The sequence below is a fragment of the Ranitomeya imitator genome, chromosome 3 (genome assembly GCF_032444005.1).
Source record: "Ranitomeya imitator isolate aRanImi1 chromosome 3, aRanImi1.pri, whole genome shotgun sequence".
In the NCBI taxonomy this organism is placed as follows: domain Eukaryota; kingdom Metazoa; phylum Chordata; class Amphibia; order Anura; family Dendrobatidae; genus Ranitomeya; species Ranitomeya imitator.
The window spans coordinates 463,096,236-463,109,077 of record NC_091284.1 but is presented as its reverse complement, the minus strand read 5'-3'; the positions used below and the strand labels follow the sequence as shown (position 1 = coordinate 463,109,077).

Below are 12,842 nucleotides of genomic sequence, written 5' to 3'. Positions count from 1 at the left end.
TTTTTAAAATGTTTGTCCGAACCCTCCGGACCCAAACATCCAGGGGTTCGCCAATCACTAACCCCAACTACACTTTATTCACAATATTTGAATGAGGCACAACAGCTGGTGCCTTCAAGGGTGTATGAATGACCCTGCTTATAATTTTTGGGAGGCTTTGCACTATGAGTCTAGGAGTACCAGTACATGACAATTTTAACATAATGTGTGAGTCCCTTCTTTATGTCTAATACATGTTGTATCCGAGTCCCTCTTCCATCTACTTTTTGACAGTTCTTGCTTCCTTAATAAATGACGCTGACATTTCCATTTTTTTTAAACAAAATTCAATTTTGGTTTACTTAAATTATTTTTAAAAAATCCTTTTTACATTTGACCTTATAGACAAGTAATTTTACAGGAAAGAATGTTTCTTAACTTTTTTTTCTGTAAACTCCAATTTCTCCAATTTTTTATGTTTTATTGTCACTCCTTAAAGTGGAGTAAAATTGTGACACCATTGTTCTCAGCAGCAATCCAGGAGTCAGAGATGCTTCCATGCGTCTTCTTCATGCTGTTCTTCTTCCATTCAGCATTTTTAACATCCATTTCAACATTTTCACTACTCCCCAGACGTCCTTGTAGAGTCTGACAGAAAAATTATCAGCTTTCTCACTGACTCCCACTACACTAATTAATCGAAACAAGCATACGAGCATTAGGAATTGCTCAGTTCGAGTAACCAGGACCCAAGCATTTTAGTGCTCGCTCACCCATAGTAAGAAGCGATGAAAAATCATTTCATTTCTTAGCTTCTTTCCTGAATCTAAAAAGTAAACAAACTTCCAAGATGAAGTTGATCTGTAATTTGGACAGTCTATTCCGCTTCTACTTCGCAGTGAAATTTTAAATCTCCACTGCAGGAGTAGGGATCTGGCCGTCAGAGACAGCTGGAGTCCCTATACAGAAGGCTCCAGTGGTTTATTACCAGCTGTGTACTATCACTGTATGCCCAGTTAGTGCTAATGAGGGGCTGTGTACACAGCATTATAGGAAGCACTGATGGCATTTCCTCCTCCATACACAGGTATGTGATTTCTGTGTATAGGGAGAGAGCAGGATTTTATATGTCAGTGGAGACTAGAGATAATTGAATTTGATTGGGTCCCTGCTTATTCGGCAAGCTATAGCGCTTACCGAATAAGCTGCAGAGGGGACTCTGATACATGGAACGCTGTTCAGTTCCACAGCTGCATGTGTTGTGGCTGTGTCACAGTCACAACACATGCATGGATAGCCTGTGTGTTGGGCTCTCCATGTATGTGTTGTCACTGTGACACAGCCGACACATGCAGCTGCGGAGCCGAACAGCTGATAAGCCAGTGTGCTCCATGTATCCGGGTTCCTTCTGCATCTTATTCAGTAAGCGCTATAGCTTGCCAAATAAGCAGGACCCAATCAAATTCGATCATCACTAGTGGAGACCCATGCAGCTCTGTCATGCACACAGTTGGCTGTATTTCACTTGTAACTGGGGCTAATATATCTGCCACAGTTATAGAAAAATGATAAACATACAAATATTGAAATATTGAAATCCCACCCCCTAAAAAAGTTTTACATGACCATATAGGGGGCACCATGTGTAAAGTTAATGAAAATTAAGACGAATCTGTAAATAAGAATGCTAGATTCCAAATAAAACAAATAAAAATTCCACTGTCAATCCAAATCGAGGTTGCTAGCTGCCTCACCTCACCCCAGTATAAATAAAATAAAAATAATTTTTGCAGAATAGGGAACAAAATTTAAATGTTTTTTAGTGCTCTGTGTTATCATAAAAAGGGTTAAACTAACACTTTATTTTCCCACATTACTTGATATCAGCAAAAAAATAGACTATAATAGAGACATAATAATGAGGCACCATGTATCCAGAAAAAAGACACAAAAACTACTTGAATATCCAAACGAGAACATTTTTACAGCTTTTTAAACAGTGTATACGATAAAACAGAAAAATCTGCCTGGACAGGAACCGGAGTAAATGTCACAGTGCTTAACGGCTGGCACATTGAACAATTCTATTGTTTATGCCTTTTTCTTTAGTACTTTACTGTTTGTCATTATCAATCCATTTCCTTATACTGTAGATCCTCTTATTAAAAGCAGATCTTAACAGATGTTAATGGAACAGCGGAAAATTATAAAATAGATTTATAATAAATGGCTGACCATGAAAACAATTAACAAATTAATTACTATATGCTATCTTGGTCTACTGTTAATTCACAAATAGCACAACATGCACTTCGACTTTAAGGCTACCCTAACACTTTAGATACTGTTATATGACCCCCTACACATGAAAACTTTGAATGGCTAAGTGTTCATATGTTCTCTATAGGAGAGCAGGATAAGCTGCTGCCAGACTCATCTGGCGCCAACTTATGGTTACTGCAGAACAAAAGTGTATTTGAATCTAAATATAATTTGCCATGGTAAAGTAGCGAGGCCCCTACACACTTTAGATGGTTAGTTAATCCCACACGCCTTGCGCAGGCGTGTACTACGGAGGACCGAGAATGAACTTCAGTCCTGGGTGAGTCAAACATCAAACATCCTAAAACTCCACCCATATGACCGAAAACCGGTCCCGCCAAATTCAGGTGACTGGTCCCCTTTAAGCTGACATGGGTATGGCTTGTAACCACAGTTTCACTTGTCTGCATCTATTGTAATACTGATAATGTAGTGCTCCAGTATGGAACTATGCAAAACATTCAAATAGAAATAATAATAATATTAGAAAAAATGATTTCACATAATGCTTTCAATTTTTTTTTACAGATATTCCTTCTTCAGATAGCACTCCAACCCATAATGTATTAGATGATGGAATTGAGAAGTCTGAAAAATCTAAGGAAAATTTGGAAATTGATGCTAATACTGAGCAAAGCTTAATGGTTACTGGTAAAAATATAGACTCAAATCAGGGAGATGAAAAGCTCATCAGGGAAAATGCAAACAATGGACATCACATAGACTCTATTCGAGACTTGGAAATAGAAACTAATGATGAGCAAAAGGTAATGGTTTCTGGTAAAATTGCAGAATCATATCAGGAAGATGTAAGCATTGGACATCAGATAGACTCTGTTCCAGGTGAAAAAGATGACAGCAAGGCTGCGAACACAGGTTTGACAGAAGAAACAGATTATATGGACTCTGATACAAAGGCATTGTTTGAAAATGATCTCTTCATTAAAGAAGAATTAATGCTGCATACAAAGAAGTCTGATTATGAGCACCTTGATAACGACCATAGTGATAACAATGGCCATTTTCATGAGTCTGAAAATATAGAGTTCAAAAGGAACTTTGACATGAAGACACAAGATACCATTTCTGACGTTTTGGAGAACAGTAATGATTTTGAAATTTCTGGAAAACAAGCAAGATATAATTCTGATGAGGACTCACTGAAAAATCATGAAGAAAACCTAGATGAAAAACCTTACAGCACACATATTAATGCTAATGATGACACAAGTGAGCAAGATGTTATCCACCAGGAGAGTGAGGACAACTTGTGAAAAGTTAAAATATATGCAAAAGAAAAGATAATATCAAAGTCTGAAGAAAATAAAAATGTATTGCAATGTAATGCAGTCTATAAATGATGTTAAAGGGAAACTCACTAGATTTTATTACACTAAGCCACCATCACATGGTTATGCTGCTGGAAAATAGCACTTTAGGATTTTGTATAATCAGAAGGTATAGTACAGTGTATGCTGAATGTAAATTATCAGAGAATCCAGTAACATACATAGCATGTGCTGTGAAGTCAGGTGTACTGGCCTTGGCTTTATGTGCACTATGCATGTTCTGATGCAACTTATGTAATAATAAATCCAGTAATTTATATACAGTGTACACTGTATTATACCTACTTTTTATACATAATTCTAAAACAGGGACCTTTTACTAGGGCATATTTAGAAACATAACGCAGAAAAAAAGGCATCTGTATTTACCAAGACACCGTTCTCTGTACTTGCTCCAGTTTGTTGATGTCTTTTTTAAAATGTGGTGCCCAAAACTTGACACAGTATTCCAGGTGAGGTCTGACCAAAGAGGAGTAGAGGGGAATAATTACTTCATATGATTTAGACTGCGTGCTTCTGTTAATGCAACCTAGAATTGTGTTTACCTTTCTTGCTGCTGCATTACACTGTTGACTCATTTTCAGTCTGTGATTTATTAGTATACCCAAGTCTTTGTCACATGCACTGTGGCTTAGCCCTTTTCCTCCCATTCTGCATATGCTTTTTTCATTTTTCTTACCCAGATGTCAGACTATGCATTTCTGAGGCTATGTGCACACGTACAGGTTTTTTCGCGTTTTTTTCGAGTTTTTTCATGCTAAAAACGCTATAAAAACTCATTAAAAACGCATACATTATGCATTCTATCATTTAGAATGCATTCTGCATGTTTTGTGCACAAAAAAACGCATCGCCGTAAAAAAATGAGCATGTTCATTATTTTTGCGGATTTTCTGCATTTTTCCCGCAATTCTATGCATTTGGGAAAAAACGCACGAAAAACGCGTCAAAATCGTGCTAAAATCGCGGTAAAAACGCATGCGGATTTCTGGCAGAAATGTCTGTTTTTTTTCAGGAAAATTTCTGCAAGAAATCCTGACGTGTGCACGTACCCTTAATGTTAAAACCATTCTGATAGTTGCTGACAACAGTTCTAGTTTGTTTAGATCTTTTTTAATCCTCTCTCTCTCTTCTCTAGTATTAGTCATCCCTCCTAGCTTTGTGTCATCAGCAACTTTAATCAGTTTACCCTCAATTCCTTCATCTAAATCATTGATAAAGATGTTGAACAACACAGGGCCCAGGACAGAGCCATTTGGTACCCCATTTGAGACTTTCTTACAACTGGTGTGCAGCCATTTATGACCACTCTTTGGGTCTGATCACTAAACCAGTTATGAATCCATCTAAGAATTGCCTTGTCCATTCCATAGTTGGTCATTTTTTCCAATAAGGATGGTATGAGATACTTTGTCAAATGCTTTGCTGAAGTCAGGATATACTATATCTACTGCAGTTCCCTGATCCACCCAGTCAGTGATTCTGTCATAGACTGACATGACTTATTAGTTACAAACCCATGCTGGCTCTGATTAATCTCTTAATTCTCATAAAGGTACTTACATACATGTTGTTTAATAATTGGTTCACATATCTTTCCTGGTATGGAAGTCATGCTCACAGGCCTATCGTTCCCTGGAACCACCTTCTTCCCCTTTTTGAAGATAGGGATAATATTCACAATTGCCACCCTTGTGCTTACTTCATGTGAATGATGCATCCTACATTATCCACACAAGTGTCCTCAATCATGCTCCTGGGCAGGGTATTTTGCACTGCCCTGCATATGTTGGCTTTCTTCTAGGTCATCGTCGCTCTCTGGACTCTCTTGGCACAGGTGCATTACAGTACTTTGCTCTTCCCTTGTAGGGTAGAGATAAAAACAGCTGCCTAATCATACAAGCAAAGACACTTTGTGAATGATGTAGGTTGCGTCATCTGCATGAGGCTGGATGGAGATTGTGAGGAAAGAGGAGGCGCTGAAGCAATAACAGCTATGTCCATTAGACTGGACCTCTCTTTATGGAGGATTTCAAAGGTATTTGTTTGGCTATGGATAGGAGGTTGGGAACTGATATACAGGTTGCTAGACTTCTGTAAAATAGGCATTTAAGGTGATGACCATAGTCTATATTAAGAAAATTTGATGACAGGTTTCTTTTAACTCTGAGTATCTAAAATTAAATGATTAGAGATGGTAACAACCCTTATAGTGCCACTTGAAAAAAATGCACTCCAGATTTAAAAAGTCCATGTTAGGTTGTCTACAATTATAACAGTAGCTTTGAATATGCTCTCTTGAATTCTGTCCAGATTCCTAATAAAGGCTGTCACTTGATCTTCATTTTTCTTGAAATGTTGTCATATTACTAGATTATTTGGGCTTATCATTTCTTTAAAATTTTCTCTTTTAAAAATATCAGCACACAACGGAATCTGCAGTTTTTGATTGTCTAAGCGTCTACTGCATATCCCGGGAGATGGAAAGAATAAATTAGCTTCTATTCACTCACATGAGAGTCGGAGAACTTTATAGCATTTCCAGTACTACTAACTACATGCTGATTTACAGTAATTCTTTCCATTTCATTTCTAATTGAACATTTCCCACAGGATTAACTCTGACAGTGTGATCTGAGGTCTCTAGTTTAAAGTAAAAAGCAAGGCAAATTGCATGACTTCAAGGCAACGATAGAGACATTTTTTGGAAGGGAATTGGAAATCAATATGTATCATCCCGATGCACTGAACTCTATTCTACTTCGCTGGTCGTAAGTGAAAGCCGTGTAACTGCACAGAGAGGCGGCATATTTGGCACAAATGCAAAGTACAATGACAGCCCATGAACTTATTGCCATTTTATGAATATTAATGTCAACCAAGATTATGAAGAAGTGCTAAATTTTAATGCAGTCAAAGACAAGATTACTGCAGTCTTCAAAATTGAATTCCCAAGCACTCATCTATTTTAAGAGGCATAATGTATAATATTTCTTAGATGCTGGCAAGCATCTTTTCTAGAATTACTTTAACTGACCTCCAACTTATTTAAGCATATTCAAAAGCCACTGGAAAGAAAATGTTTTTTTTTCTTTTATATTTTAGTTTATATTTTAATACGCACTTATTCAGTTATTAGAAAGAAGTGTAATATTTTCTGAAAGATACTTACTGTAATTTTGAATTAGAAATTGTAATAGATATGATCACAACTTTGACCTCAGAAATCTGAAATGCCAAATTTACTGCAAAGTAAAACAGGGGTATCATTACTAATGACTGTTAAGATCTCTGCATGTTGTCATTCAATGGAAGCATTTCTTGCTTACTTCTAGTGGAAATAATCTGTCCTGGTGATGATTGCCAGACTGGAGCATTATTCAAAATACAAAATATACTGTAGCTCTGATACTGTAACATAAATCTGCTTTTCACCTGTACGTTCATCATGACCAGGGCAGATTTATACTCTCTGTGAGTAAACAATATACCTATTTTTCCTGCAGATATGCTAAAGAGGAGATAAATGGTTGGTGGCATTCCTATGAATAGGCAAAACATGTTATAAGTAAGAAACATGTCTAATAATGGAACATTATTTCAAGATATTGATTCAGGAAAGGTCTAAAAATATTTTTTTAGGATATACAGTGAGATATTTGATAAATTCTAATTTAAAATGCTGAAATCATTCACTAATAAACATGTTGGAACAATACACTTATGGGATACCTACAACAGACGCACCCCAAGATAAGAAGTACTCTGACCTGACATGTTTAATGGGGCTCATATTAGAGTTGAACAAGATCATTTGCAGTACCCTTGCCCGGAGGCCACTTTGGTATTGTGGATCAGAATGCTGCAAACCTTCTAATATCTGCCATAATCTGACTTAGGGAGGGCCTACTAATCAGAAGAGGCACCCAATATGCTGACATGTAGTAGGAAGTTCTTTGGTCCCAACGTGACTGCTGGACTGGGATCTAGCAAATCATCGAGCTCCTAGTATTGATACCCCCCTATGCTGGTATTATTAGTTTTGGTTTATTTTAAGAGAATAAATAACATATAAGTATGTTTATGAAGTGTGTTGTTATTTTTTTGTGTACATTCCAAAAACATTGTATGTACAGGCACATTTAATACTGTAGAGGTCAATCCTTGTCTATATTAGAAAACAGATAAAATATTATAAAGTAAACATAATTTCAAACCCCAAATGCTGAGGGCAAGCCAATAGATTTCAACAAACATTGAAAGGAAATAAATTGCTTGTAATGTGCAAACACCAAACACTGTTAAAGTGTACCCGTCATTACAGGTGAAATTTTAGTGTAAACTGTTATGTATCTCTACCTGATGAATAGCATTATCTCTGGCTATCATATGACTAGTATCATGCCTTTTTTCACCACTTTTCACGAGCCCCTCTCTTCAGTTGTCTCTGAACCAATGTAAGGCATTAAAATTAGATGCCAAAGGGGCCCTCCCAAGGGTCCTGATTTCTTAGAGAAGAATCTATCCAGTAAAATTGGATAATACAGCAGTATTCAGAAACTATACAGTACATATATTCTGATTACCATTAGGTAGTGTCTAGAGAAACCAAAATTACTATATTGGCAGAGATTGACTTCCTTGCTGTGTACCCCTACCCCAAGGGCCTGTGAAGCGGAATCAGCTGTAACTGTAACATGTTTACCCTGATGATGTGGTACTTCGGCTGGTTCTGTCCATGAGCTTCCTTTGGTGGATGTGAGTGGGGCTGCGGCTTCTGAGTTTCCTTCCTCAGGTGACGAGGTTAAGTCGTTAGGTGCTGCTCTATTTAACTCCACCTAGTTCTTTGTTCCTGGCCTCCAGTCAATGTTCCAGTATTGGTCTTGCTCTCTCCTGGATCATTCTTGTGGCCTGTCTGTCCTGCATAAGCTAAGTTCTGCTTGTGTTACTTTTGTTTGCTATTTTTTCTGTCCAGCTTGCTATATTGGTTTGTCTTGCTTGCTGGAAGCTCTGGGATGCAGAGGGAGCACCTCCGTACCGTTAGTCGGTGCGGAGGGTCTTTTTGCGCCCTCTGCGTGGTTGTTTGTAAGTTTTTGTGCTGACCGCAAAGCTATCTTTCCTATCCTCGGTCTATTCAGTAAGTCGGGCCTCACTTTGCTAAAATCTATTTCATCTCTGTGTTTGTATTTTCATCTTTACTCACAGTCATTATATGTGGGGGGCTGCCTTTTCCTTTGGGGAATTTCTCTGAGGCAAGGTAGGCTTTTTTTTCTATCTTCAGGGCTAGCTAGTTTCTCAGGCTGTGCCCGAGGCGCCTAGGTCTGGTCAGGAGCACTCCACGGCTACCTCTAGTGTGGTGTGATAGGATTAGGGATTGCGGTCAGCAGAGTTCCCACGTCTCAGAGCTCGTCCTATGTTATTAGTAACTATCAGGTCATTTTCAGCGCTCTTAACCACCAGGTCCATTGTGGTTCTAAATCACCAGTTCATAACAGTACTGGAGGCCCAAAGTACTAATGCTTCTCAATAGAGGGAAAAGAGAAGTTCTGAGACCATTTTTTTTTCTCTGCACTGTGTTTTGTCTTTCTTTTCCCCTAGACATTTGGGTGGTTCAGGACACAGGTGTAGTGATGGACATTAAAGGCCTGTCTTCTTGTGTGGATCATCTCACTGCAAGAGTACAAAATATTCAAGACTTTGTGGTTCAGAATTCTATGTTAGAACCTAGAATTCCTATTCCTGATTTGTTTTCTGGAGATAGAGCTAAGTTTCTGAGTTTTAAAAATAATTGTAAACTATTTCTGGCTTTGAAACCCCGCTCCTCTGGTGACCCAGTTCAACAAGTTAAGATCATTATTTCTTTATTACGTGGCGACCCTCAAGACTGGGCATTTTCCCTTGCGCCAGGAGATCCTGCATTATGTGATATTGATGCGTTTTTTCTGGCGCTCGGATTGCTGTATGATGAACCTAATTCAGTGGATCAGGCAGAGAAAAATTTGCTGGCTCTGTGTCAGGGTCAGGATGAGGTAAAGATATATTGTCAGAAGTTTAGGAAGTGGTCTGTGCTCACTCAATGGAATGAATGTGCGCTGGCAGCAATTTTCAGAAAGGGTCTCTCTGAAGCCCTTAAGGATGTCATGGTGGGATTTCCTATGCCTGCTGGTCTGAATGAGTCTATGTCTTTGGCCATTCAGATCGATCGACGCTTACGTGAGCGTAAAACTGTGCACCATTTGGCGGTATTATCTGAGCATAAACCTGAGCCTATGCAATGTGATAGGACTTTGACCAGAGCTGAACGGCAAGAACACAGACGTCGGAATGGGCTGTGTTTTTACTGTGGTGATTCCACTCATGCTATCTCCGATTATCCTAAGCGCACTAAACGGTTCGCTAGGTCTGCCACCATTGGTATGGTACAGTCGAAATTTATTTTGTCCGTTACTTTGATCTGCTCTTTATCATCCTATTCTGTCATGGCATTTGTGGATTCAGGCGCTGCCCTGAATTTGATGGACTTGGAGTTTGCTAGGCGCTGTGGGTTTTTCTTGGAGCCCTTGCAGTATCCTATTCCATTGAGAGGAATTGATGCTACGCTTTTGGCCAAGAATAAGCCTCAGTACTGGACCCAACTGACCATGTGCATGGCTCCTGCGCATCAGGAGGATATTCGCTTTTTGGTGTTGCATAATCTGCATGATGTGGTCGTGTTGGGGTTGCCATGGCTACAAGTCCATAACCCAAAGACACAAAAGAGAATAGTAAAACCAAAAACACTCAGTTTGAAAAAATGTTGCAGTAATCCGCAAGTGCTAGTAAAAGATGTAAAAAACAGGGTATTTGGTTGATACGTTTTTTGCAAAAAATGTATACTAAGCTGCTCTACCAATCTTCACGGTATACCCTTATCAGAGCAGTCCTAACTAATGTATGCAATCCCTATCTGATGTATTTAAAAACCTGATCATCTGTATATAACCTGTGTGAACAGGGTTCAGAGAGGAAAAATCCATGTGTGCATACAGGGTAGAACAGCTTTTGTGCAGATAGCCCAAAATGAGTGGTGGAACTCCCCAGTCTTGTAGACACAAGAGAACAATTATGGAAACAGGAACACATGGGCTACTTGCACAGTGAACAAGTCTGTATGATCATGTTCACACACCACCAAGAAACCTGAAGACACAAAAGAGAATAGTAAAACCAAAAACACTCAGTTTGAAAAAATGTTGCAGTAATCCGCAAGTGCTAGTAAAAGATGTAAAAAACAGGGTATTTGGTTGATACGTTTTTTGCAAAAAATGTATACTAAGCTGCTCTACCAATCTTCACGGTATACCCTTATCAGAGCAGTCCTAACTAATGTATGCAATCCCTATCTGATGTATTTAAAAACCTGATCATCTGTATATAACCTGTGTGAACAGGGTTCAGAGAGGAAAAATCCATGTGTGCATACAGGGTAGAACAGCTTTTGTGCAGATAGCCCAAAAGGAGTGGTGGAACCTCAGTACTGGACCCAACTGACCATGGCTCCTGCGCATCAGGAGGATATTCGCTTTTTGGTGTTGCATAATCTGCATGATGTGGTCGTGTTGGGGTTGCCATGGCTACAAGTCCATAACCCAGTATTGGATTGGAAATCTATGTCTGTGTCCAGCTGGGGTTGTCAGGGGGTACATGGTGATGTTCCATTCCTGTCTATTTCATCATCCACCCCTTCTGAGGTCCCAGAGTTCTTGACAGATTACCGGGATGTATTTGATGAGCCCAAGTCCAGTGTCCTACCTCCGCATAGGGATTGCGATTGTGCTATCGATTTGATTACTGGTAGTAAGTTTCCTAAAGGTCGACTGTTTAATTTGTCTGTGCCTGAGCACGCCGCTATGCGGAGTTACGTAAAGGAATCCTTGGAGAAGGGTCATATTCGCCCGTCGTCGTCGCCATTGGGAGCAGGGTTCTTTTTTGTGGTCAAGATGGATGGTTCGTTGAGACCTTGTATTGATTACCGCCTTCTAAATAAAATGACAGTCAAATTTCAGTACCCCTTGCCGCTGCTGTCTGATTTGTTTGCTCGGATTAAGGGGGCTAGTTGGTTCACCAAAATAGATCTTCGTGGTGCGTATAATCTTGTGCGTATTAAACAGGGCGATGAATGGAAAACAGCATTTAATACGCCCGAGGGCCATTTTGAGTACCTGGTTATGCCATTCGGGCTTTCCAATGCTCCATCGGTGTTTCAGTCCTTTATGCATGACATCTTCCGAGAGTACCTGGATAAATTCCTGATTGTATACTTGGATGATATTTTGGTCTTCTTGGATGATTGGGAATCTCACGTGAAGCAGGTTAGAATGGTGTTCCAGGTCCTGCGTTTGAATTCTTTGTTTGTGAAGGGGTCAAAGTGTCTCTTTGGTGTTCAGAAGGTTTCATTTTTGGGTTTAATTTTTTCCCCTTCTACTATCGAGATGGACCCTGTTAAAGTTCAGGCCATTTATGATTGGACTCAGCCGACATCTCTGAAGAGTCTGCAAAAGTTCCTGGGCTTTGCTAATTTTTATCGTCGCTTCATCAATAATTTTTCTAGTATTGCTAAACCGTTGACTGATTTAACCAAGAAGGGTTGCTGATGTGGTCAATTGGTCTTCTGCTGCTGTGGAAGCTTTTCAGGAGTTGAAGCGTCGTTTTTCTTCTGCCCCTGTGTTGTGCCAGCCAGATGTTTTGCTCCCGTTCCAGGTCGAGGTTGATGCTTCTGAGATTGGAGCAGGGGCTGTTTTGTCGCAAAGAAGTTCTGATGGCTCGGTGATGAAACCATGTGCCTTCTTTTCCAGGAAATTTTCGCCTGCTGAGCGTAATTATGATGTTGGCAATCGAGAGTTGCTGGCCATGAAGTGGGCATTCGAGGAGTGGCGTCATTGGCTTGAAGGAGCTAAGCATCGCGTGGTGGTCTTGACTGATCACAAGAACTTGACTTATCTCGAGTCTGTCAAACGGTTGACTCCTAGACAGGCTCGTTGGTCGCTGTTTTTCTCCCATTTTGATTTTGTGGTTTCGTACCTTCCGGGCTCTAAGAATGTGAAGGCGGATGCTCTGTCTAGGAGTTTTGTGCCCGACTCTCCGGGTTTACAGAGCAGCATCCATCTCAGGTGAAAACGATTTCCAAAAAGGTGCTTTATTCTGCCATGCAAA

The 12,842-nt window shown here is 39.6% G+C and overlaps 1 protein-coding gene across 1 annotated transcript in view; it reads left to right on the top strand.

The window, feature by feature from the left end:
* Positions 1–5,994, top strand: part of LOC138671660 (uncharacterized) — a 967,572-nt gene extending 961,578 nt beyond the window's left edge. Inside the window, exon 99 of the mRNA XM_069759831.1 lies at positions 2,830–5,994. Within this exon, the coding sequence (XP_069615932.1) occupies positions 2,830–3,575 (746 nt within the window). The 3' untranslated portion in view covers positions 3,576–5,994. The remainder of the gene's footprint in view (positions 1–2,829) is intronic.
* Positions 5,995–12,842: the final 6,848 nt, after the last annotated feature.